At 30.8% G+C, this 26733-nt stretch overlaps 1 protein-coding gene across 15 annotated transcripts in view; it reads left to right on the top strand.

The window, feature by feature from the left end:
- heph (polypyrimidine tract-binding protein 1 heph) overlaps positions 1-26733 on the top strand; it is a 174313-nt gene that overhangs the window by 112399 nt on the left and 35181 nt on the right. For 14 of the 15 annotated variants that reach the window (XM_035095795.1, XM_035095751.1, XM_035095707.1 and 11 more), the window contains 2 exons: positions 7553-7657; positions 19780-19929. In XM_035095795.1, the coding sequence (XP_034951686.1) occupies positions 7553-7657; positions 19780-19929 (255 nt within the window). Of the gene's footprint in view, positions 1-6971; positions 6994-7552; positions 7658-19779; positions 19930-26733 lie in introns of those variants that run through there. The other variant, XM_035095824.1, reaches the window with a different exon arrangement.

Genomic DNA, 26733 nt, shown 5'->3' with positions numbered 1-26733 from the left:
TCAATGTTCGTTAAATAATATTAATAGTAATGATAATGAAATGATAATAATGACATGTGAATGGGCAGCAAGGGAGCATCAGTCGACGCGTGTATAATGTGTACAGAAGGACAAGAGGAGGTCGGGAGTATCGTGGTTAAACACGATGACGTTTACCCTGCTAACCAACCACCCTTGTGTGTACCAATGGACGACACGAACCTTGCCTACACTTTTCTAGCTGATCGATCGTGAATCTACACAAGCGTGTACATTCGGCCAAGTTTATTTTCGGTTTAATCTTTCACTTTGATTTCTGTTCTTTTGATATTTTCAGCTATTGTCAAAGCAACATTCATTCCAAAAGAGACAAAGGAACTTCTAGCTTAGTAATTTTACGTGTTCCAGCCTTATTCGTCAACCTAATTAACCAAGTCTCGAGTGCCGCAAATGGAAATTACTTCGTTGAGCTAACTAGAGATTGTTGTGCGCATATACTAAATATATACACACATGTACAATATACGGTGAAAATTAGAGTAGTATATTATTTGCATCTATACATATACGCAAAATGGATTGTTATGAATTGGAGAATGTGAGAGAGGGAGAAGGAGGGAATTAGGAAGAGATTGAGGTAATGTTGTAAATAGTATGAAATTAATTAACCAACTTATTTCAATCATGAGATGACGATGCTTGAGCCAATTGAATCAACATGCTTCCAAAGATAGTGCCAAGCACAAATAGTATATTCAAGTTCTTTTATCTTGTCACGAAGTAGCTCTGAATTCACTTGTAGAAGATTTCTAGATAGAAAATGAATGCTAAGGAGGCGAAGAAAGAATGCGATATAAAATAACCCTGCAGTCTTTTCCCTTCGGTGCTAAGAGTTTTGTTGGGTGTATGAGCAAGACAGAAGACAAGAGTTTTACTATATACGCAACTCATTTTTATTTTTCTTCTCTTTCGTGTGCACTTGTGCGCGATGTTTAGGAAAATTTGAAATTCATGAAGTTGAGTGGTGTTGACTCCATGACGTCGGAATTGCCAGGGGGATACTATAGAGAGATGACGATACGCGTTTTTGAAAGCTTCCGATCTTACTCTCTCTCCTATACTCACGCAGACGTAAGTCGATGAATTTTATAATAGTAAACAAGTATATCTTACTTATGCGCTAGGCTTTGAGAACCTGACAAATATCCATAGTAAATATTTGATGTTCAGGTTTTATTTTTGCAATCAATAAAAAAAATTTACCTTAGAAAATAGTTATTGATTTACAAGTGAAATTTTTTTCTTTTTCTTTTTTAAATATTGGACTGCAGTAATCGTCGAGGTTGTTCAAGATATAATTTTTATACTAGTCAGACTTTATTTGCAGACATTTCATGTTTACTTGCAAGAAATAATTAGAGTGCAAAGACTCGGAATGTTGAGCTGAAAATTGAACTTGTTATTTTTGTACTCTTACTTTTACTTTGGAGTTGATAAAAGTTTACATCATATTTTTTAAACTTGCATTTATTATAAATATTTTATATTTACTTAAAAAATACTGAAATACAGATTAAGTATCTTTACCTTCAATGGATACGTGTCTTTTTGAAAATTCAGTTGTTGAAAGTTTATCCAAAGTCTCGAAGAGTTCAAGGGTTGGGTAGGGTAGGAAAAAAAAAACACTGAAGCGGATGACGTTAAAGAGGCGCAAGAGATGAGAAAATAATGACAGAAGAACAACGGGAAACCGTGTTCAAGGAGGTAGAGCCATGACGACACAAGTCGTTGAAGAATATATAAACTTGCATTTACTTGTAAAGAAAAGTTTTCTGGTGGATGAACATAGTTTCCATCCCCAACATACGTATATTGTAAAATGTAAATGTTTATGTTAGTATCTTTTTTTTTGTTGCAATTGCACAACTTTATCAATGTGTCACTAAAAATGAAAGTACTTTTATACTATTTTCCTTAATAAATCCCCGAGACAAGTAAAGTTTTGTCTATAAAAAACTTAACAAACTTGAATTTCCGTAAAAGAAATAAAAGCTCTATTTTACGAAATTTTTACGAAGAATGACAAGTAAATGCAGATACAGTTTCATTCAAATTTTAATCGAAAGTAAACGATTGTTGATAATGAATCAATTAAATACTCAGACACATTTGAAGAAATATTTACCATTAATTTATATATAATAATTAAACAGACAACTCATAATCGATAACTCACATTGATGACGAATATCTTTTTTACTTATTTTACTTATAATTAAAATTATTATTCAACTTGATTAAAAATAAAAATAAAAGTTATATCAATAATATTATTTATTTGATTTATTAATTTGTAAATTGAGCAGCAAAATTTAATTGATTGCATTAGAAATTTCATTGAGAAAGCTAATTAGGACATTTCTAAAGTTATAGTAATTATCGTTCCAACACGACAATTATTATAAATATTTACTTTTGTTAATCATGTAATTATTTTTTGTTTTTTTTTGTAAATAATTTATTACAATAATCACATATAGTTCACTTATTCCATTTCTGATAAAATTAATGAATACATTCATCAGAAAGTCACTATGATGTATCGATACTTGGTTCAATAAACTGTGGCCAATCTCGTGGTGCTCAAATAAATTAGTTAATTTGACTGATTGAATTAGCGAGTATATATTTTGATGCAATAGTTTTTTATTCAATCTAAAAATTACTTAAAATGTTGTTTAAAAATCATCTTTTCAATCATTAAATTTTAAATCTTGATTGTTTTTTGAATTATTCAAAATTGTTCGATCAATTTTAATAACTTTATCAATTAATAGAATAATAAAAATAAACGATTATTATAAATAAATAATTTATTGTAATTAAACGAGTCTTTCTTAAAGTTTCTCGTTGAAAAATATTGAAACAGATTTGGTTTTCCAACTATAACCGAATCCTCCTCTGAGCGAGTACTTAAAACTTTTGCGCTGATTACAAGTCTTCATTACTTCTATTTCCGGTATGCCGTACGCTATAACCAAGTATTTTATATAGATCACTAGCATCATAATAACGAGCAATATTCAATGAAGATACCTTACCACCAGATATTCTCATGTGTCGTCATTACTCAGTGAAACAACATCCTCATTAGTGTGATTTTTAAAGAGAAAAAGGGAAAAAAGTTGAAATATATCTAATGAATCGCTAATTGTTATTAATCCTTGAAAAATAGAATTGAAAATGTTATTCCTCAACGATAGACTCATTTATTTTTATAGACTTCAAAGTACTGACAAGTAACAAAGTAAATAAAATCAGTTAAAACTACCTTACAAAAGCACATTGTTGAAGGATCTAACCACTTTGTGGGTTCAGCTTTATCACCACGAAGCTGGAATATTTTCTGCTCGTTCAAAGTCTGTGTTGCGCTACAATCCATTAAGAAGAAGTGAGCGAGCGTCGTTCAAAGTGGTAAAGTTGGTGCTCCCATCGACCGGCGTTCCAAAAGGTTCAGCTGAGCAAGACCGAGGTCTACTCATCTCTCGACCTACTCGAGATATTGGGAGTTGTGGTTGTCCAGAAAAGACGACTTACCTTCCTACCGATCTATTGAGTTCCCTATCCGTTTTCCACTTCTTCAAGTGCCTTGCCTTGTGTATTTTCGCACGAGTGCCCAGTACTACTTTTCATCCATTATACAACATTGGATATAAAGCCACATAACCACCGGTTCGTGTATTATTTATTTTCAAGAGATCTATCTATTATTAACTCATGTCCCCAGCAAAAATCTTCTTTACTTTTATTCCTTCCTTTTAAACCATCTTCCTTCTTTTTTTCCAACTCACTGGACAAACCATGGCTCAGTGATGATATCCCATGAGAATAAACCCACTACAATAGGTCAGCTCAGAAGAAAGCTTTATCAAGCGTGTAAACTTCAACAGTAGTCTTATAAAACTTTCACTTCATTTTTACTATTTATACATTTTTACTTGACTTTTCATTCATATTACTTCAGTGCCTTCAAGTACTTATACTGGATTAAATCAATTCAATGTGTTGATCAAATTTTTTTTTATGTTGAAGAAGAATACCACTCTAAATACTCGATTTACTGGTTTATTTGAATGTTTGATGAAAGAGAACCACTCTTGGTATGAGGAAAATTCGTCCAAAAATGTCGTTTAAATAAAGTTGGAGAGTTGGAGTAAATATTTTTTTTTGGTAATGATTTCATTTCTAATATATATTTCCTTATTTTAATGAGGAAAAAAATGACTGAATTTTTTTAAAAGTTTGGTGATAATAGAACGTTAAATGATACATTCCGATTCTATTAGATCACTAAACAAGATATTTATTTTTAAATTAAATTTTCAAACTCTACTTTCATGCAAAAAAAAAATCAGCAAATTAATTATTTATTTAAAAAAAGTAGAATTACAAATAGTCTTCTAAAAAGCATCCGCAAAAAAGACATTAGTGTTTAAAATATGTAGAAATATACATGTTTGAAAGCACATATTCTAATTCATTTTTCAAACTCTGAAAAAACAACTCCAAACATCACACTGTTCTACGCGTGAATTCAAGTATTTCTACGTAAGTGGTTCCCTTGAGTCTACACACACTCGAAAAAAAGTTTACTTTTAATGACTTACAATTAATAATGTATAATGTATGTTTATTTTCATGTAGTTAAACAAACAATAGTTATATATAATTTACAAAATACTTTCTGTTTATTCGAGAGTATTAATAATTAATCAATGTTTATTTACTCTGTACTTACACTGGAAAAATATCGAGAGTAGCGGTTGGTAGCCTCGTCTAGCTTATTTCTTTAATACTTTTTCTTTCTCACTTTATCACTCACACTGACCACTATTTTTATACGGAAAAATTGTTATTTTTTTGCTCTTTTCATTTTAAATATATATATATATAAAAAATTATTATACTAAAGACTTTTTTAAAGGTAGATTAATTTTAATATTAAAGTAAGTTATATTGTGGATTAATTTATGAGTAATTTTTTCAAAAAAAAATTTTCAGCTATCTGTTGTGATTAGATTTATTATTGAATAACAGTAATATTACCTTGGGCATTTGTAATATATCTATAAGTATTATCGTGGTGACTGTAACAATAATATTGATAAAATAATCATAGTATGTAGTGTGTATTGTGGTTTATTTAATCAGTAAATAATCAATATCCATTGATTTAACTTTTCACATGAATTTATTTGATAAAGTTTATTAATAACCTTGAATAATTTAATTCCTGATTGAAATTGATCGGTAATAATATTCAGAAAAATTTGATATTGACTGTAATTTAGGAGATTTCGTGAGTATTCATTTGGAGATTGTATAGGCACCTAAAATATTGTAGTTAAATTTCATCATCATTGTAATGTAAATGTGTCAATTAAATCGAAATTATTAAATATAAATCATTTAATAAAATAGTTAACATAAAACGTTTTATAAATAGTTCAATATTTATCGCCATATTGCATAATTTGTAATCAGAGTTTTTATCTCTCAAAAGACTTGATATAAATCAAGAAATTTATTTGAAGGTAGTGAATAGGGTAGCTGACGGAATGAATACTATCATTTATTAAATACGATATTTTTATGTTCTTATATTCTTTGTAAAATGCACAAGAGGAATTTGAATTTAAGAAATAACTCTACATAATTCAATTTTTATGTTAAATTTCAAATGTTCCACAAACATGTGGTACTAAGAATTTATGTATATCTAAAAGATGGAGACGAAGTGCATTGAAAAAGAGATTTGGAGATTATTAAAATCAAAATAATACATGAAGAAAAAATATTTCCAAGTGTATACATCAAAGAAAAACTAAATAACTACAGTTCAATCGTGTTAAATTATCTATCTAAAACATTTGAAACATATGCTAAATAATTAAGATAATTTAACATTGACAAGCTCACTTGATTGTTTGTAAATTATTCACTTGCATTTAAGATTTCAAAAATCACAAAATTTCGTTGCCTTTACTTCTCTTTTTTCTAAAAATAACAATAAAATTTAGATAAATCGTGATTTCAGTGCAAAACAGAATTTCCTCTCTATACTAACAGTTTATCTCTACCTTGTGCCTTCTTACAATTCACTTACATACAAAAGCTTATACTATCCCCTTGATGTACAAAGTAACGTCAATTTTATTTACATCCCATTTTCAAATTCAATGCATCAAGTAATAGCCGAAAAGTTCAAAAGCACCGCGCATTATAAACGATTTCCACCAAGCGAAACTCTGAAGTTGATTTATAACATCAAAATTAATTAGCTCTCGAGAAAATTCAATCAGTCTAATTAATTTAATTTAATACGGATTAAGAATATACTAGTAATTAACGTTTTATTTCCGGAAATCATTTTATTCATAAATTTAATAGTAAAATAATTAATTAACTTCATTTTTTACGCACAATTGTCTGAACAATTTTCGAAGAAATTTACTATTCAATTATACTCAAATATTATGTTTCAATTTTCTGATGGACATGAATGATGACAAAAGAAAATCGATCAACATAAATAAGTAATTTATTTACGTAATTAGACAAAAATAATATTATAAATTTTACTTAGAATTTGTTCTATTTATTTAAACAATAAACACACTCAAGCAGATCCCTCTTAAGATCATAAGAAAGTTCAGGAGTATTTATATAAACCAGTGTTTGGTGATTAAAAATAATCCAATGTTGTCAGAAAGTCTATCGATAGGATATATTTTAGAGAGAATTAAATCAACATATCACTGAACATTGAATAATTTTATAATATATAATAAGAAAACTCAACTGCATGCGCTATTAGACAAAGCTCGTCGTAAAATGATGACATTGGGTCTGCAAGCACAAGGATTTCTTTTGCGTTCCGAATGGGCGCTTGCACAAGAAGGTTACTCCAAGTTAAGAGACCGGCTTGTCCTATCTGCTGGTTCTTCTCATAGAGTAGGTATATCATCCGTCTTCTTCTAACTCCTATTGCCATAATACCTCAAATCCTCAGCGTGGCCTTTGATCTACTATTCCGTCTCCTCAACCTCGTAAGAGCATAACATTTTCTTACTTTATTTCTCTCTTTTTCACTCTTTGCTGTATGAAAGTAGTCTTTTCAGACTATGAATTAATTCGTTATTCCCAGTAAAATTACTGCAATACTTGAAACTCTTTTATAAATTATTTCGTTTGAGAATTATAGTTGTCATTTTTCGATTAATTTTCCATTTTTATTTTTATCAATATATTTATGTTTGTATTACTGTGCACTTTTCAATGTATATTTTTATATTACTATTTTATTATAAGTCAGCACTATAACGACTACGCTTTTAACCAAATTTATGCTTCTATAAACCACCTTGGTGGTCTCTTCCATACGTCATCTGGTAGTATTTTATTTTACATATAAATTAATGATCTGTAAAACACCATTTTTTTCTCCGCAATATTTTTATTACTCTTATGCATGGAGTATTGAATTTCGTATCGTTTTATTTGTATGTTTCAGAGAGGAAGTGATGAACTCCTATCACAAAGTGGTGCTGTTAATAATGGTGCATCAATGAGTCCGCAGCCACATCATGCTACTGACAACAATAATGATGCAAAGAAGGTATGGTTATAATGATTTATTTTTATCATCATTATGCTTTAAAAGTAATGAAAAGAAAAAGACAATTGATGGTTTTATTTTAATTGTATTTAAAAATTTAATGCAGATTTCCTTTCTGCATATTTTATAGTAAAATTTGATGATTTATATTTACGTAAATTAATTAATTTTTACAAAATTGAAATTAAAATGCCACTGAAACCATTAATTTCTCTTTTTTTTCTAAGAAAAAGCTGATTTTGAATCCTAAAATAAAAGAATTATTTTGGTATTCAAAACTTCAATTGACTTTCACATGTTGATTTAATATTTAAAGATGGATAAAAGCTAAAAGCCACAACTTTTAGAAAACTTTGATACTTTCAAATACTTGATCTTTCCCACCATTGTTGTTAAATCCTTATTACCATCATTTCAAATCATAGTTTATTTAATGCATGCAATAAATTTTATACGAAGCATCAGAAGGATCATAAATGTAATTCAAATAACATTAAGAAATCAACTGAAGGGAAATGTATTTAAATATCAATACAATTATAAATATTATTCTCTCAAATTGAATTCAATATAAAACGGGTTGTTATTGAATTTATTTGACACATAAAAAAATTGTATTAAGTATTATTTATATTATATCTTGATACCAAAAAAGATTACTCTTGCGTATTTGGCTGTAATTGCATCCAATGTTTTTTTCTACATAAAAGCAATTGAGGAAAATTCTGAGCCCATGTGGTAACTCTAGATTAGTTTCTCGATGTGTCAAAAAAGTGAGATGTTATCCACTTTTACCTGTTTTGGCAAGTTAGAGAAACCACATTTACCATTGCTTGATCTTGATAATATATAAAACACCGCCTTTAAGTTTTTTTGATTCAATACATATTCATTTACTTATAATGTCATTGATTTTATTATTTATATCAAGTATATATTAAAAAATATTTTTAAAAAAACTCTTTATTATTAAACTTTCATATTTTTCATCATTTTATACAGCAATATTTTTTTTCGTTAAAAAAAACAAAAAAATGAAAAGTATTAATATCTTTTTTTCTTGTTCAGATAAGTATGCTCTATTTAAAAAGGAGGAAGTTTTTGATTACTAGTGTTTCATTGATTACTTCACGTTTTTCAGAATAGTGAAGAAAATTTAATTTTTCAAGTGAATTGGAAAAAAGTAAGACGATCCTACAACCATAATTTTTTTTCTTCTTTAAAATTCTTTTAATACTCAGGAAATGTCGGCACAAAATCTAGTTGTTTCACTTCCTACTGAAGCTGATTCTTTTACTTGGTTAAATTTTATTAATAAAAATTCACAAAAACATTACCACCTAACTAAAGCATTTATTCTTGAGACATAAATTATGATTCGCATTTTACATAATTGAAACGACTCAATTTATTATTAATAAATGCCATTAAAATTATCACCAGTAGTATGATCTATCTTTGTTCTGACACTCCTTATTTCTACATACTAAATAATAAAACTATAGAGTCACACTTTTTATCTATATTTTTATTTATTAATTAAGCTTCAAAATGTTACTTTACTCATTTTTGTTTAATTTTTACCATTTTTTAATTCAAACAAAAATTTAAAAATAAATATTGAAAGACCAAACTGTTTTCAAAAGTACGATCAAGAATCCTATTGAAACTAAACACTTTCGAATTGCTAACTTTTAGTTGAATTCACTGACTAACAAAAATTAAGTAAAGTTTACTAACCTTTCATCCAAAAAGTTCCTTAAATAAGATTTTGTTAACAAAACAATACTTTGTAGGTTTTAAAAAAAAATCAGTATACATTCTAAAACCCTAATAAATTACGAATAATAATTTAATACTCCTAATAAATAAACTACACAAAGCTTGTAATTTTTCTATGTGCATGAGAAAAACTTGTTTAATAGCAATTAAATAAGACTTTTAAATAAACGTAAACTGTGATAAGCACACAAAGAATATGGACAAAATCACTTGGCTATAAAGTTAGAGCTGTAGGTTGTCTCGTTAATCACTTGTTAGAAGAGATACATGGCTGGTCCGGAATAACCGAAACCGCGTGTCTCTGGAGCTTTTCTTTTCGTGACCAGACTTGAAACTCCCAAACCACTAAGCGACTTCAACGCTACAAGACTTAAACTACTAAAACTTCAGTTACGTCTCTTAGGTTTCCTCGTTTATACCACGTGTATAGAACATGCATCTATAGAAGGTCTGTGTACACATCCTACCATAAAACTTGAACGAATTGAGAAAATGTCATGTAATAGATCAAGAAAGTACTTAATAATTCTTCCATCAGTCAATGTACGCGAATAGAAATAAATGTTACATTCTGATGGAACCATGTGTTAACCAGAAAGAGCGAGAAGTAAAGTCAAATATGTTTCAAATGGCCCAGACGTTCCATGTCCGATCGATCGACCATCAGTTTAGTGCAAGAAACATTTCATGTCAGTCGCTTTTCGTTTATTACAAGTTTGCCATTAGTCATTTTTGCTGTTCACTTCACAGCTTTTTCTCGAATTATATTTTATTATTGAATATTGAATTCTCATACAAGGAAAAAAAAACGTGAGTTTGTGTTCAGAAAGAGTTCGTCATACTTTGCCTGACCCGTAATTTCAAGACTTCTATACCTCGCTGACCATTAATTCTTCGAATCTGTGGAACTAGAATTGAATAACGATCACTAGAAAAAGCAGGACCTACTTGTCATTTGCCAGGCTATGAAAAGAATATATTATTTGTTGATTGGAATATTTGTTCTTTTATAGTTGAAAATTTTCTTGGTTTTAATTATTTGTTAAATTATTATATAAGAGTGGGAAATTTTTTCAATAAATCAATAATTGAGATGAGATTTTTAAAACTACTTTTCGCTAAACACATCAGACTTGGATTTGAAGAATTACATTGAAATATCCATCTTTTTATTTATTATAATTGAATACTTACAATATTAATTAAATACGAGAAAGTTGTAATGATTTAGTTAAATGATATAGTTTGTTGATATATATTTACTTATGCATATGATTATTAATTTTACAAAATTAAAAACTATTTTTTGTTAATGTTAAATATAGTACCATTAGATATAATAAATGATTCATTCTATTGAACCAAATGATGACTGTGAACTACATGTGCACTTTAAATTCATCATCACAAAGAAATTGAGATGAAAAGTTCATTTTTGAATCATCAATTTCAAATAAGCTCTTAAAACGACCACAAAATATAATTTGCATCAAATTAACTTATTTCATTCAATAATTATAGCAACTTGTATTAAGATTGAATGCAAGGATTCTTTTTCACCAAAAGTCTTCAAAATCTGAAATGATTGAATGGTAGTTTTGATGTAGCTTTAAATAGTTGCCTACAAATTGGTAGAAATATAATATATATTAAAAATAGTGTTGGTAAGACGTAATAAAATAATTAAACTTACGGACCATGGTTGAATAGGCTTTGTTGAATTTCCAAATTCAAGGGGATTAGATGTTCATCTCTTTTACGAGATAGAGTATATAAGAAAGGATAGACTTTCTGTTGCTGCCATTATCCGGATTAGTGGCCACCTATAGGGAATACCAAGTGGCTACTATGGTCTCTGAGCATTGACGACCTTAACAATAGAATCTTGAAGAAGATGGAGAAGAAAAGCGGAATAAGACTAGTACAGTAAAGACCACTCTTCGGTTTTGTTATCAGGATTCAATTGATGTATTTCTGATGTTCATGGTTTAGCCAGATGTATTGATTACACATATCTTTATCATTGGAGATTATTGAAATGTTGATATGCAAATTTTTTAGTAGATTTATTTCATTAATTTATGAAATCATCTTTATCTTCCTTACAGTAGTATTGGTTTCACTTTAGGATGAAATGAAATCAAGAGAGGATTTTCTTGTTTGATAATAGATCAGCGGAAGGCCAGCAAATTGGGTTATAAGAGAAAAGCCAATAAAGCAATAGATGTCGCGAAATAGACACGACCCGATTCATTCCCATAAGCCAATTATATTTTATCGATTTTATCAGCATGTAAAAAAGCATCTTAAAATAATCAACGCCAACAAGTATCAATTATTTTACCTTGATAAAAATCATCTTATCGTCTAGACTATTTTTATATAAACCCATAGATTTAGTTTAATGATACTTTGACCTGAAGGAATTTTTCATCCAGACTTGAAGCTGTTGAGGAGTTGTGCTTCTTATTTGAAAAGTTTTTCTATTCTTAATTGGATAAAAATAGAATTATTCAAAAATGATTGAAAATCCGGTTGATGCTTTCTGTATTAAAGAATAAGATTTAAAGTATAATAACTATACTTTGAATCAATTGAGATAGATTAGCGATGTAAAAAAAAAAAACAAAAGTATTTTCATCATTTAAGAGTCAAGATCATCATCAGAATGTAGACAAATAAATTGTCAAAATATAATTATCAAGTATTGATGGTGAATCTATTGAATATTTTTCAGTGTTACAACTTGTTGTGTAGGTTGCATTAATTTCTTGCTGATTGCAGAGAGTCATGATATTTTCGTCAGAAGCAAAAGTCTAAAAAACAAATAGGATTCCTAAATTTGCAGATCAATATTGAGCTGTAATTAATTGTCAAACTTTATTTAACCGGATTTACTGGTAAATGATTTTGTGAGCACAGTTTGCAGCAACCACATTTTTATTTTTATTCAACGAGTATTGCTGGTGTTTGAATGAGTTCCATTAAAGCCACCTCTGGAAGCATTGAACTATGACCGAAAAAATATGATTTTGATTGATTACAATATCCATAGATATATATATTTGTAGTATTATAGTAGAGTATATTGTTTTGACATATCGGTAGCTCTTTTCTTTATCTTTCTCACTACAAACACCAAATCAATTTATTCCTCTCACATAACAGTTGCTAAAGATGATTTATGGGAAGTAGAGTAGAGTGTATACTCTAAATATTTGAGGCATATCGATGCGGGAAAAGTACGAAATCAGGTGTATACACAAAGATGGTCAAAATGGAATTTACAAAAAATATATCAAGTTTTTATAAAATATTTAAGAAAGAAAAACATTATTCTATGCCAGAAAAAAATGTGAAACAGATGGATATGATTGAAAAATCGTGACTCTTGATATGGCTATGGATAACTGACAGGTTGGTCAATCAATTATGTTGTAATGTCACGATAGGGTCATGGACTGGCGATTTCATAGGCTTTTTTCTCTCTTTTTTCACGAAAAAAAAAGGAAGTAAGGATGCAGAGAGGGTGTCGTAGTAGCAGAAATATAGTCCATGTAATGTATGAGCGTCGACGGTTATTGATGAAGCACAACTGAGAGTCTGCTTTGCAGTAGAGTCTCGTATCCACATGACAGGGAAAACGCCAAGCAAACTCAGACGCGTCATGGTCCCGTTTGTTCGTCCAGGTGTTGGTGCGAGAAACTCGGAACAAGTGTGACTGTAGAGTGCGTACATGAAGACCGTATCCAGGGTGATTAATTGCGTGGTCTTATCTGTCAGTGTATCACGTTCAAACTAAGCAGAAAAGCCCGAGCAAGTCGTAATTCTACCTCGTACTAAACTAGCTCGATAGCTAGATTAGCAGCTTTATTTAACGTTAAATATGTTTGTTTCGGGGTCTAAAATCTTAATAAATGGTTGGGTAAACTGAATGAATATGGACCACTAGGTTTCAAGAATTTTTTTCGACTATTATCCTGTTCAAGTTGGTAAAGTGAAATTTCTTTTTTATTTTATTTTTATTTCAGTCAAGCTTTGAAGTATTTCTGTTTAAATGAAAATAAAAATACTAAAAAAAAAATCAAAAGCACTAAATGGTTTATGAGAACAATTAATTGTGAAAGAATTAAGAGGATTATCAAAAATATAGTAATTAATTTTAAACCTATAAAACAATTAATGGTTACTTCTTTGTAGATTTAAGATCTTCATTTTTATTGAATTATTTTATGTTACAATTATTCAATAATTTTAATTGAGTCATAAATCAATATAACTCGTTAGATGTAATCACATTTTATGAACATTTTAAAGGGGAATTTTTTGTCATAAAAGTAATGAATAAATCATCTACTTCTTATAAAAACAAATGATTCGTACTCATGAAAAAGAATGTGTAAACTAATTCAGACGGTATTTCCGGAATAGTTTGAAAGATTTACATAAATGAGAACTCATTATTTTTGTTACAGAATCATTCGTTTGCATGACAATATTTTCAAATTTTCTTGTACTAACAATGCAGATTTCATCAAATTTTGTTAAAAGTTCTAGAAAAATTTTTTAAGAAAATCATAAATATATCCGACAGCTGGAAAAGAACTGAATTTAATCCATCTGCACAAATTTATTGGAATTTTCTTTCATTCAGTTTTAGCTTTTGTGCTGAAGATATGGACCATACATTTATTGATAACTTTTCAATAGAGCTTCGAAACTACCCTTCCCCCTATCTTTCTCGTTTTCCCCAGACCGTTTTCCCGCCCCTTTTCTTTCACCTTTGTGTCCGACCTGCCTTTTGCCCCCCTCGCCCACCTTCTTCCCCCCCCCCCCGGATTATTTCCCTTGCCATTACCCATCGGTCGCTTGTTCGGCCCCCCCACCTTATGCGGGCCCCACTCCACTTCTGCTGCCCCGCGCCTTTTCTAGCTTCCAAGTTTCTTTTTTTACTGCCGCACCCTTTTTTCCCTTTGTTTCCCGGCGCTTGCGTCATGCCGCTCCCCCCTCCTCTCGCTTTGCCCTCCCCCCCCCCGGGGTTCCCTCGGTCCCCCACCCCCAATAGTCGGCCACTTGCGTCCCAGTTCTTTTTCGTTCCACCTGTCCTTTACTCGCGGCCCGCACTGCCCATTTTCCCCTCCAAATCCTCGAGCTTCACGACTATTAAACTCCCGCCTTCTCTTTCTGTTTCTCCCTTCCTGTCATTGACCCGCTGCCCATCCCGCACTCCACCCCTTCCCCGCTGAGCCAACCCCTCTCGCCCCACAGCTACTTCCTTTTCTGCCTTTGATATCCGCCACTCCCTTCCTGGCCTATTACCTGGGCCCTCCCACCCCTTCGGCTTACCTTTCTTCCGTTCCCTTTCCTATCTGTCCCCACCACCTTATCCACCTCGACTGCTTTCGGTCACGCCGCTCGTCTAAGAGTGAGGGGTACCTCCTTAACCCTTCGGTTACTCTTACCCCCTCGCATGCCCCATTCCTGGTGTCCCTTCCATTTTTCGTACTTCGGTAACTTCTTCCTTGTCCACGAACCCTCACAACTGTTTGGTCGCTCATCCGGGGTAATCTTATGTTTCCCTTTGCTCTCCCTGCCTTCCCTTCGTCATATTCCGTTTTTCTACTTCTTTTCATACCCCATTGGCGTTCGTCTGCTCGGCCCAGCACCCCCCGCTTTTCCATTTTCCTTCGCGCCCCCTGCTCTCTCGGGGCTCCCCAACCCTTTCCCCCGCCCGTCGTCAGCGGCCAATGGCCCACGGTAGCGAACCCCGTAACAGACGGCACCGAATATCTCATTCCAACGCTCTCCGTTTACACGCCCATGTAATTCGATCTTACTTTTCAACTTTTTTACTTCATTTTAATTTTTTTTTCTTTCCTAAATTATATAATATTCTTATCGTATCTTTTCATTGTGCATTTACATCATTCCGAGTAAGTTAAATGAATCTCCATTTTATTGTTAGCTTTTTATAAAGAACAAACTTTTGTTTGTTTGAATAATGCTCACAACTTATTATATCCGTCACTCCACACACTTCCATATAACACAGTATAGCTGAGAATATAAAATGTGTGTTGTATCGTATAAACAATGTGAAGCAAAGAGAGGGTGGTATAAAAGAGAAGGGCAAATATTAATTGAATAAATGGATTCGTTGTGAAGCATATTGTACAAGCGACGGTAAAGGATCGTAAAACCAGGTACTGGTCAAGGCTTGGACTGAGCCAAAGTGGTCTACAATAGAGGCCGAACTAGAACGACTAGCGTGGTAATGCATATTGACGTTTTGCCGATAATTCAAGCGGCGCCCTGATGGGTGAAAGCAACAAGAGTTGGTGGTGGTCCTGGTGGTTGGCAACAACGCCTATCTCGGGATAAAGAATAAGTGGAACAACGAATGGATGATAAAGACGATATTCTTTGGACACTCGAGACACTTTGTTTATCCCAGGGATTTGCTACAGTAAGAATGCATCAATTGTTTATTTTCGTGATGATCTAACATGGCCTCTAATATTGGTGGAATTATCGTACATATCCATTTACTTCCATCCACTGAACACCTATAGACAACACTTTTTATTCAATATAAAAATCTATGAAATATATTTGTGTATGTATGTGTGCATGTATTATGGATAGTAAGCAACGTATATACAATTGCTTTTGTCGATTGTGAAACCAGTCAGCAAATAATTCATTATTCACGTTAATTAATATTGAAGCGGATAATACGCTTGTTTATTATTGATTCATTGAACTATTTTACGCATATTTAACTTTATATCTTTTCTCATTTTCCTTTACACTTTGCATCACTTTATTTTATTTAATTTCATCAATTTTAAATTTTATTGTCCAGTGTTATTTTTCTTTTTAACGTTTTCTATTTTTTTTTTTTTGTTTATTTATCTTCACAACACTATATACCATTTTGGTTTAAGGCACCATTGAATATCCACATGCTTTTGGTCACATATAACCAATCGAGAATACATCTATATATGTATGTATAGAGATATATTTTTTATATATTGTTTTGTTTTGTTCCCGGCACCGCCGTATACCCCCAAGGGTACGAAGACCAATTAACCGAGTGATTCCCGTTTCGTTACCGTTCGTTCTTTTGATTGTTTACGGCCTGAAAATTGAATCATGGTTCGCTTCGGGTACTCGACAAAAATATTTCAGTTGAGAAACAAATTTTATATATGTTTGTTAAAAGTTTTTTTAGTCAATATTTTTTTTTGTTACTTTTTAAAATATTACTCGTACATTTATAAAACATGTATAGCTTCATTATGTGTTGTATTGTAGTGAAGGGAGGTCGCATATGAAATGTGCTTTTTTATGAGAATTTTAGTCTATTTTCGGAATTGTTTATGGAAACAATGAAAATATCAATTAAAATGATATTTAATCCTTTTTGAAAAATATGTCAGCACATTTAATGAAATAAAATATGTTTTAATGGTTGAAAAATTTTTTTTATTTTTTTCGAATCTATTAGATACTTTTATTACATGAACAATTAATACTTTTTTTTAATTATATATATTGGAAAAAAAATTATTATTAAGAAATCAATTAAATCTTATTTAAAATTTATTATGATTCATTGATATTGTAAAATAAAAATTCTATGCTGTTAAATAAACTAATTTATTTAACAGTTGTACATAGATTGGCATATTTTATTTTTATAATAGATATCAGTATTTAAAGAACGGAGTACATTTCATATTTTATATAATAAAATAAAGATAATAAATGACTTTACTTTTGTCAAACCGTTTGCTTTATATAAAATATTGAGAGTAAGATACTGTATTAATAATATTTCTCTTTACTTAGTTGAATATCATTTATCGATTTTCTATGATTATGAATTTTCTATTCTATTCTTGCTGATTGCATAAAAATGATACACGTCATTGTACAATAGTCTCAATTTCTCAGATAATAGCTCCATCGCAATACAATGAAAAATTCTGTCAAAATTGATGCATACTTTATAAAACGACTGCCACAGTGAAGGCTTGAATTGTTACTAAATTTTACACTTTTTGTTACAACCAATTTGAACAAAATTTATCGTAAACAATAGATGAAGTAATTCATCCTCTTTGTTCAATACTCTAGTCATATCACTCAAATTACATATTTCTTTTTATCAAAAGGAGTAGAATGAATATATTTTATTAATGTAAAAAATTATTATTCGAAAGTCATTTAATTGACGATGAATTTTTTTATGCATGAAAAAAATACTCCAAAAATTGAGATAACAAGAAGGAATATATTCCATAAATATACTTTGATCTTCAAAATTAATTAAACAATTTTTTTCAAACATATTTCATAATAAATTTCGATGAAAAAATCATACTTTCTATTTAAAATTATTTGTAAACAAAAATTACATTCGCATATGTGACAGAATGAACATCAAAGAAATTTCAACATTTTCTTTTGACGACCAAAAGTAATCCTTTTAGAGAAGTATTATTTTAGAAAAATGATTAAAATAAAATATAGAATATTTTTAGTGAGCGAAAAACTATAAAAAGTGGAAATTAATCGAGGAATGAATATGTAAAAGTCTGAATGATAGTATAGAATGAAAATTTTTTCATATCGTTCAAGTGAGAAAAAAAAGCAGTTGACGAGAATGTCCTCTATACATGTAGGCGCTGGTACTCAACCATTTCCTATAATCGATTTTCCACGAATTGCCTCCATTATGAGCAATTATCGACAGGAATGAAAAGGGTTCAATTGACGTAGTATGCGTGTTGGAGTGAGAAAAGAGAAGACAGGCCACAATCATGGAGGAAGTACTGTGATTGCTGTTCGAGAAAAGAGTCCCTTCGTGAATTTGATTTGTCCAAACAGAATAAAACACATAAAAGATTCATTTAAAACACCATCATGGAGATTATTATATCACTTCAGCATATGATTTCTATTACTAATATTATTCTGGTAAAGTAATCGAGTGAATGGTAGGAATCGATATTACTGAAGTTAATCAAATGTAAGAAATTGACTGGTTTGAAGTGTTTTTGACTGTAATTTGATTGGTTACAGAATTTATTTGCTAACTTTCAACCATTAAAGGTTAAATATCATTTTCTTATTTATCATATTGCCATGTATTACTTGAATTGAATATTTCAAATTTATCTTTAAAAGGAAATATATTGTGAGAGAATTTAATAGTTTTTTCAAGGAGAGATAACAAAAAGTAAAAGTCTCTTACAAAGTAAACACACACTTATACAATATACTATCAATTGTATAACAAAAATGGAAGGATTAAACTAAGTAGATGAAATTACATTGTAATCCATTGGAGGTTGTTGTTACACATGTCGAAAAAAAATTACCTTTCTAAGAAATCGATATGTAATGAGTTACATTCATTTAATATTGATCCACCTCATTTAAAACATATTTGTATCTCTATTTTTTTAGAAATATCATTTTTTAGGATTTTCTTTTAGCTTTTTTTTTTTAGATATTTTCAATATTTAAGAGTATTGACACTAGAGTAAATTCTTATTTTAAAGGATATATGAAGAATTTGGTATGTGTAATATTTGAATAAGATAATATAAAAACCATCAAACATTTTATAAACTATTATTTTGAACGGAATTAGATCAATTTTCGCGTAGCATAAAATTTCTTAAATTAATTGAATGCACCAATTCACCCTGAGTTAATTCAACAAACACTTTATTATGCAGAAGCAATCATGTAAATCAATTATCACAAGCAAAATGGAAAGATTAAGATACAAATGTGAAACGACATTGTGACCTGTTGAGCTTTACTAAGTGATGAGTATTAGGGCCGCGTCCTTTTATCGTAGTTTACCTTAGAGAAATCACGGTAAGTTGAGGAAGAAAGAATAGCTTGGTCGGACAATAACGACAATCAATAGTACAGAGTGATATGGCACGTTATACTTTAGCACTTATCAGATTTTGTTGTGACGTAGTTTACATCCCCTGAGATTAAACTCTTGATGAGTCGTAGACGATACAGAAAGGCAAGAGAAAAACTATTTCAAGACTATATCCTTGAGCGTTGCCGTCAGAAAAAAAATCTACGATACATAAAGAGAGAAAGAACGAGTTCTGTGAGTTAGAGGGGAGTTGGTTAGATTGAGGCGTGATTGAAAACTTTGCTTGCGGCAACAGGAGTCGATTGAAATATAGTCTCTCCCTAAAAGAAATATATTTGCATAAAAATTTTTATCTTTTACTATTGGGTCACTTAAAATTACATTTGAATAAATAATATCTACATTTTTTTTGTCTGAATTTCAGGCCAAATTGGACAAGAGTCATAATGGCAAACCATCCAGAGTCATTCACATCAGAAATATCAGTCATGAAGTTTCAGAATCTGAGATCATCAATCTTGGCATGCCTTTTGGTAGAGTGACCAACGTTCTCGTGCTCAAAGGAAAAAATCAGGTAATTTTATTTGTTGTTATCATATATATTTATCCAAGTATCATTCAGGAGTACAATAGTATAAGTACGCACGGTTGCTCCGTATCATCGTGATACATCACCAGAAACAATCGAATCACCCAACCACACGGCAATCGAATGACCAACCACCATTTACCCATTATCTCGGTGAGTTTCAGAGTGCTTTGAAAAGCAGGTGTGGTTTGAAAAGGAAGAGAGAATTCGTGACAAAGGCGACCACAATATCGACACTAGAGTCAACCAATAATTGTCAGTTCATTGATATTTTTTTTTTTGCTTTCTTTGGAAGGTGGTACTTGAACAATTTATCATTTGCCAACTAAATATTTCTCGTAGTAATTGATTCATATTTTACATTCCCCATACCTTGAATTTTTTTCGCCCTCGTTATTTATTTATTTGCAGTAAATGCATTTATTCAATAACGTCTGTGTTATTTTTACACCAATAATTTATAAAAACAGTTTAGAAATAATTTAATTTACTGTTCGTATTCTAAAACGTTTAAATAATCCCTACATGTGGATATTCATTATCTGATATATTTACACACATGGTGATTTGCTCAGAAATTTAATGAGTTAACATTACCATTACAGTAATTTAATTTTTGCTGGCACGTATTTTATATTATTTTCTGCTTCATATCTACATTTTTCTGCTGAATTATCGCACATTTTTAAGTAATTACTGTTTAATTAATAATCGTCTGAAGGTTAATGATGATTTATTTAAAAAAAAAAATACTATAATTTTTTTAAATTAAAATATGTACATAATGATTTTATTGTTATAGTTATAAGAAAGATGCAATGAAAAAAACATTCATCTTTATTTGATAGTTTCAAGGATTCCATCATAACAAAAAAAAATTTTTACATTCAAGCAATTAGGTTATTGTTTTCATTTAAAACTTGTTTGGTAATAAATAGTGAATAATGTATCATAACATTTTATTAACAATTATTATCGAAGGGAGGTTTTATTAGATTATTTTGAGTAAATATTAAATTAAGTCAATTAAACATAAAAAATTTTTAATTTAATACAACAAAATTTTTATTTCAACTCTGTAATTGAAAAATGTCTATTTTTTGGAAAATATTTGTAAAATTTTTTTTGCTATAAAAAGCAATTTATTTTTCGAGGGTAATGGATTTCTGTTATTATTTATTCCTTTTTTTAGTATGTTTATGAAAATAATATTTTGTAAATAATGGAGTTATTAATTTTTCAAAACATTTTAATTGACCAATATAAGGACATTTATTTTCTGGTATTAACGAATAACTATTGATATTTTTTTTTAATTTTCTATGAGGAAGTTTTTTTTAAAATGCCGAAAAAAGATGTTCTGTTTTTTAGGAATAAAAGATACTTGAAAAAATTAATTTATTTCTGACGTTAAAAAAATGTTTATAAATTAAAATACTACTTCTTTTTAAATTGAAAACAACGACGCTTATTCCTATTGATATAAATGAAAATTCTTTCAATAATGAAAATGATTCCTGTCATGAAATGATATCTTCCTAATCCTCGAAAACACTAAATCACGTCTACTAAATACCTCAACAGTTAATGATTGTGAAACATAGAATCTATGGGAACAATATTCTCATAGAAATCTGTCGAAGCTTTAATCGCATTGTGTATTAAATAGCGTATAAAAAAAATGTAAGCATCCATTGAGTAGTATCCGAGCCGAAATTCACTCTGTACATTAATTGTTATTCTCTATATATTGTTGCAACGAAAATAGCGTTTTTCATTAGTCTAGTGACTCTCGAATGATATTGAACACGCATGATATGGATACGGTGTCAATAAACACCATTAATATATTCGTATACGATCGAATCGCAAATAAGCTTGTGTTTTGTTTATGCCGGGCTGGATTAAAATAATGCACCTATGCCTGCTATTCACCGCACTGAGCCAGATGAAGAGATTTACCTCGCGGAAATTACGCGCGCATTAGCGACGGAAATGTGTAGCGGGGGTAGTAAGCGGTCAGATTCGATGAGGGGGTCACAGTATGTATGGATATATGATGATATTCAGGTCGTGTGGGAGTGAATATGTTGCTTCTCTTCTCCTCCTCTCATTTCTCTCTCGAAACCATCGATACGTACATGCATGGTATACACACATAACTGTTGACCAGCCAAACTGTGCAACCGAGAATACGACCCGTATATTCGCGATGGAAATTTTATGAACCATGAGAGCGTGCGGTTGGTTCTCCTGCATCCGTTTAACTTGGGTATTCGCAATTGTTTCGCTTTTTTGCAAATTCTATATTACCAACAATGCCAGTTAATTACGCATCATTTACCTCATTTGACGACCCCTGTACTGGAGTGTTTGTCCAAGATGAGTCCTCGCAATGACTCGAGGGAAATATCCAAACTATCATCAAATACTCTTCAATATTTCATAATACTAATCGTAGTAATAACAATAATAATACTGGTTTCAATTATTGTTATATCTTGGGAGATAGTCAAGCAAATTTTGGTAACGTCTCGAATCCATTTAGTAACTCAATCGTCTAATAATTTGTGTTAACGTATCGTCGAGTAATTCAGTCGTTGTATGTAAACAGCCGGTGGTACGTAACTCCCGCGGCAATCGAGTTTCGCGGTGGGAAATGTTGCCTAGTTGTATACAGTTCATGGTCGGTGTATATGTATGAGCGCTGAAGAGAGGTAGAGAATGAGCCGACTGACCCCCGCAGGGCATTTTCAGTATATTTGCTTTGATTTCAAGTTTCAGCCAAGTTAGTTACTAAGGTACCTCCTGCTTCAACTTCTCCTTTCCATACTCAACTCACTCTCTTACTCTACTCTTTACTCTATTCTATCTTGAGTATCGTCTTGAACGTTTCAATGGCATTCTCAACGTGAATCGAGCCACCACCGGTATTCACAGAATTCTAATGTAGTTTGTCAGTTAATCTACAAAGATAAATCGTATTTTAAACATTAAATGTATACACATTATTCCATTCCATGAATTCATTTCATTATTTTTCCCTCCATCACGGATCACTTTTGACAATATTTCCTGCATGTTGAATTACCCCCGGCTGTTATTAATGCTGCTGCTGCTGCTTGTGTATTGTAGAGATGAATAAAAAAAAACATAGAGATTACATTTTTGATACTCAAAGTACTTTATCATTAATTAGTTAATTAAGCATCAAAGGACAAAGGTGTGTGCGTGTGTGTATGTTGCTGAGGCTTGGCTTCAAGACTCGCTATGACTAGAGAGGGTATGTCAACCGTCGATGAGACTGGTGGATAGTACGTCAACCACTTCGTAATTGCGTGATATATACAGACGTTGATGATATTAATATTTCAAATTCAATTAAAACTTTTATTCCCTCGACAACTTTATTTCTAGAATAAGTTAATGTTAGATGACAGATTCTTCTGTTACTTTGTGTTCTATTAATTCTTCCAACTTTTTTTTTTCTATTTAATATTTAAAGTTTTCGATCAACTCATAAAATAGTGATATTGACATATTGCATATCGTCGACTAATGTAGTCTGCGAAAGAAAAAACAAAACCAACAAAAATTTCAACATTTTATTTTATGTTTTATCTCTGATTGACAATTTATATACATCACGTACGTTTTTATTTTTTTCTATCGTAAAACCGACGACGATATGTATGAATTTTGAAGTAAGCGTCATATACGAATACATAATAACGGCAATTCGATGAAACTCAAAATCACCCATGCAATTGTTATTTTTGTATTCTTTTTTTTTTTTATTTATCCTCAGTCACTCATATCATATATCACACAATATGTATTATAAAAAATGGATTCTGATAAAAGGTTGAAATTAGTGGAATGAGTTCTAAGGAATAAAAAAATCAACAGTAATTTAATGTATCGATTTTTCGTAATAATGATAAAATGTAATGTGATATAATTATATGTAATAAAACGTAAATATATGATAAAGAGATGAAGAGATATTGTAAAGAGCGAACATTTCATTCAATAGTGAATGTAAATGCACATCAAATTTTGATATTTTTGATGTGATTTAATACTAATATTGAACATGTTGGGAAAATATATGATTTCAATAATATAATATTCATTTCAATTTCATTAAAAATTGTTTAATTGAATTGAATTAAAAATATTAAGAGTGGAAATGTCAGTTGAATTAAGAATTATAGTTATTTAGGTTTTTTTTCTTTTTTTTGAAGTACAACTAGTCTGTTCTGGTTTATGGAGAAATTTTTTATAAAGATTTTATATACATCTTCATATAGATTCGCTCATATAAAAGGCTTATAAAAATTTCATTTTTAAAGAAATTCACAAGCATCTTCCTCATAGTTGTGACCGAGGAAATGGTTCTAAGTCACCGGGTGAGATTTATCAACATATTCGAGATATGCACTCGAAGAAAATTTTTCCGGCAATGTAAAAATCTTTAAAATCTGTTTATACATATTTTTATAATTTAAAACGATTTTCGGATTTTTGTAAATATTTATATATCTTTTCTCCTAGAATTTTAGATTTGGAATGAAATAAGATTCATGCATTTTTAGAAAATAAAATATTCATATTTATATAAATGAAAAGGAAAATAAATAAGTAATGGTTAATAAGTAAAACTATCTCATCTTTTTAGTGAAGTAAAAAATTTTCATCTTCCATCTTCACCTTATTATTATTATTACTCATTGTTCATTTTTTTAATAGGAATTTATTTATTAGATATCTTAATAATGTGGGTCTTGCGTATACCACACTCACAAGGCTAAATAGTATTGCACAAATTTAATCTCTCAAATTAGAAATTTTCACTGAAGCTACCATCGACAAAGTAGTTGTATTTGTTCATTTATTACACATCATAACAGTAAAAAATCATAAATGTTGTAATTCCACATGATAAAAGGAAACAATAGCGTAACCATAAAGTGCGATTTTATTAAGCACAAGAAGTAATAATAATGTATGTAGTGACTTATAAAATCATAGATTGTAACAAACTTAAAGTATGTTGCACATTTTAATCGTTTAATGCTGCGCAAGCACGACGGAAGAGCATGTTCGTGACCCGTAACGATAAAATTTAGAGCTATCCTCTTGGTAATGTCTGTAGAGGGTGTGCAGCACACCTGGAGTTTACGACGTGTCACGGTGGTCTGGACGTAGGTATCCAACGAGATCCAGGACATACACTGACTGTTTCTACTTCGTTTGTCGCTCGCAGTGATGTGACGTAACAAGACCAGACGCGACTAGACAAAATGGGATCTGTCGAATTGAAAATCCTTTGTGACGACACAAATAAAAGTTGTTTCTCACACGAGGTTTTTGACTTTCACTTTTTTACGTCATTCAAATTTATCGTATTTCATGGTTGTTGCATTTCTCTTTCAGCCAAATGTATATTCCTCCTTTCCATCGTCGTGTTTCAAAGCTAAATTATTATTTCCCCAACAAGAGTATCGAATCTTCAATAAATTTATTTTATTTGGAAAATTGTTTTCTCAACATACATTTATATACTAGACTAGTGTATTCGTACATACCTTATACACTTATACACAATAGTAGCTGCAATGCCATCTGAATGCATTTCCTACTGATGTATCGAGCATGAGTTCACGAGTTTTCCGACTCCCTACCATGCCTCATTCTCCTCTTTTGTACACCTTCGCACTCTGGAATTCACCATGCCACATCCAAGTACCCTTTGGCTCTGTTTTGGTGGTCTGATATAAAGAATCGGTTGACGAGTGAGTACTGGTATCTTTTTCTCTGCTCTCTCCTTCTCTCTCTCTTATACTCCGCTGGCATATATTCATGTGCCTGAATTGAAAACCTCTCGACTTCTCTTTGCCTCTCATCTCTCCAACTCGACTCTCTGCCCCACTTGATCGTAGTGTAGTAGTCACAGTGAACCCAGTTGAAAGAGAAAAAGATCGTCCGGGACGAAACGAGTAACGTCAAACCTATACGAGCTTATTCGAGCATGAATACGTTCACCCAGTGCTCCTTTACTCTCCTCACAGTACAGACATTTCTTTTTTCTGCATTTTCATTTTTTTCGCTGACAGACTATCTATTATACAGATAGAAACAGGTATAATCAATCTTTAAATTCGATCAATGTAAGACTGCTTCCATAAATTTTATTCAACTATACTCTCTTTCTCTCTCTCTCACACTTTGTATATTTTGCAACATCACCCTCATTCGGTGTCGTCTTGTTGCCAACTGGACCTGAGAATTGGAAGCTTAAACTTTTCTTTCTATCACTTAGGCTAAAATGTAAATTTTTGAATGGTACATTTTTCGGATTATAACTGTGAAAGAAAAGTCGTGAATGAGTTTTCTCTGAGCTTTTCGAACCGTAATAAGCTTTTCCAGCTTATCTTTTGCTCAAGTATAAATTAATTAATTCCAGATTACCAAGCTTTCCACATATACTGATTGTATATATATTATTCATACATTTGATGAATTATTAACTTTAATTAAATACACTTTGGAAAATGGATTGTTCAGCATGTCCATTTTGATCTACTTTAGACCCTTGTATATATAAATAAGAACTAACGTAAAAACTTGAAATGAAAAAGTTTGTAGTAAAAGTTGCGGACGGTTCGCAATGGCACTTTGGAGACTTGAATAAACGTAGGGTAGATATTATGTTATGTGTTTTTACAGTCAGTTCTTATGCAGGCAACGTACAGTATAAGAGAAAGAGAGATGACTAAAATGTGG

This window comes from Chelonus insularis, unplaced genomic scaffold, assembly GCF_013357705.1.
Source record: "Chelonus insularis isolate UGA/USDA-ARS -01 unplaced genomic scaffold, ASM1335770v1 contig_116_pilon, whole genome shotgun sequence".
NCBI lineage: Eukaryota > Metazoa > Arthropoda > Insecta > Hymenoptera > Braconidae > Chelonus > Chelonus insularis.
This window is presented reverse-complemented; position numbering and strand designations above follow the sequence as displayed.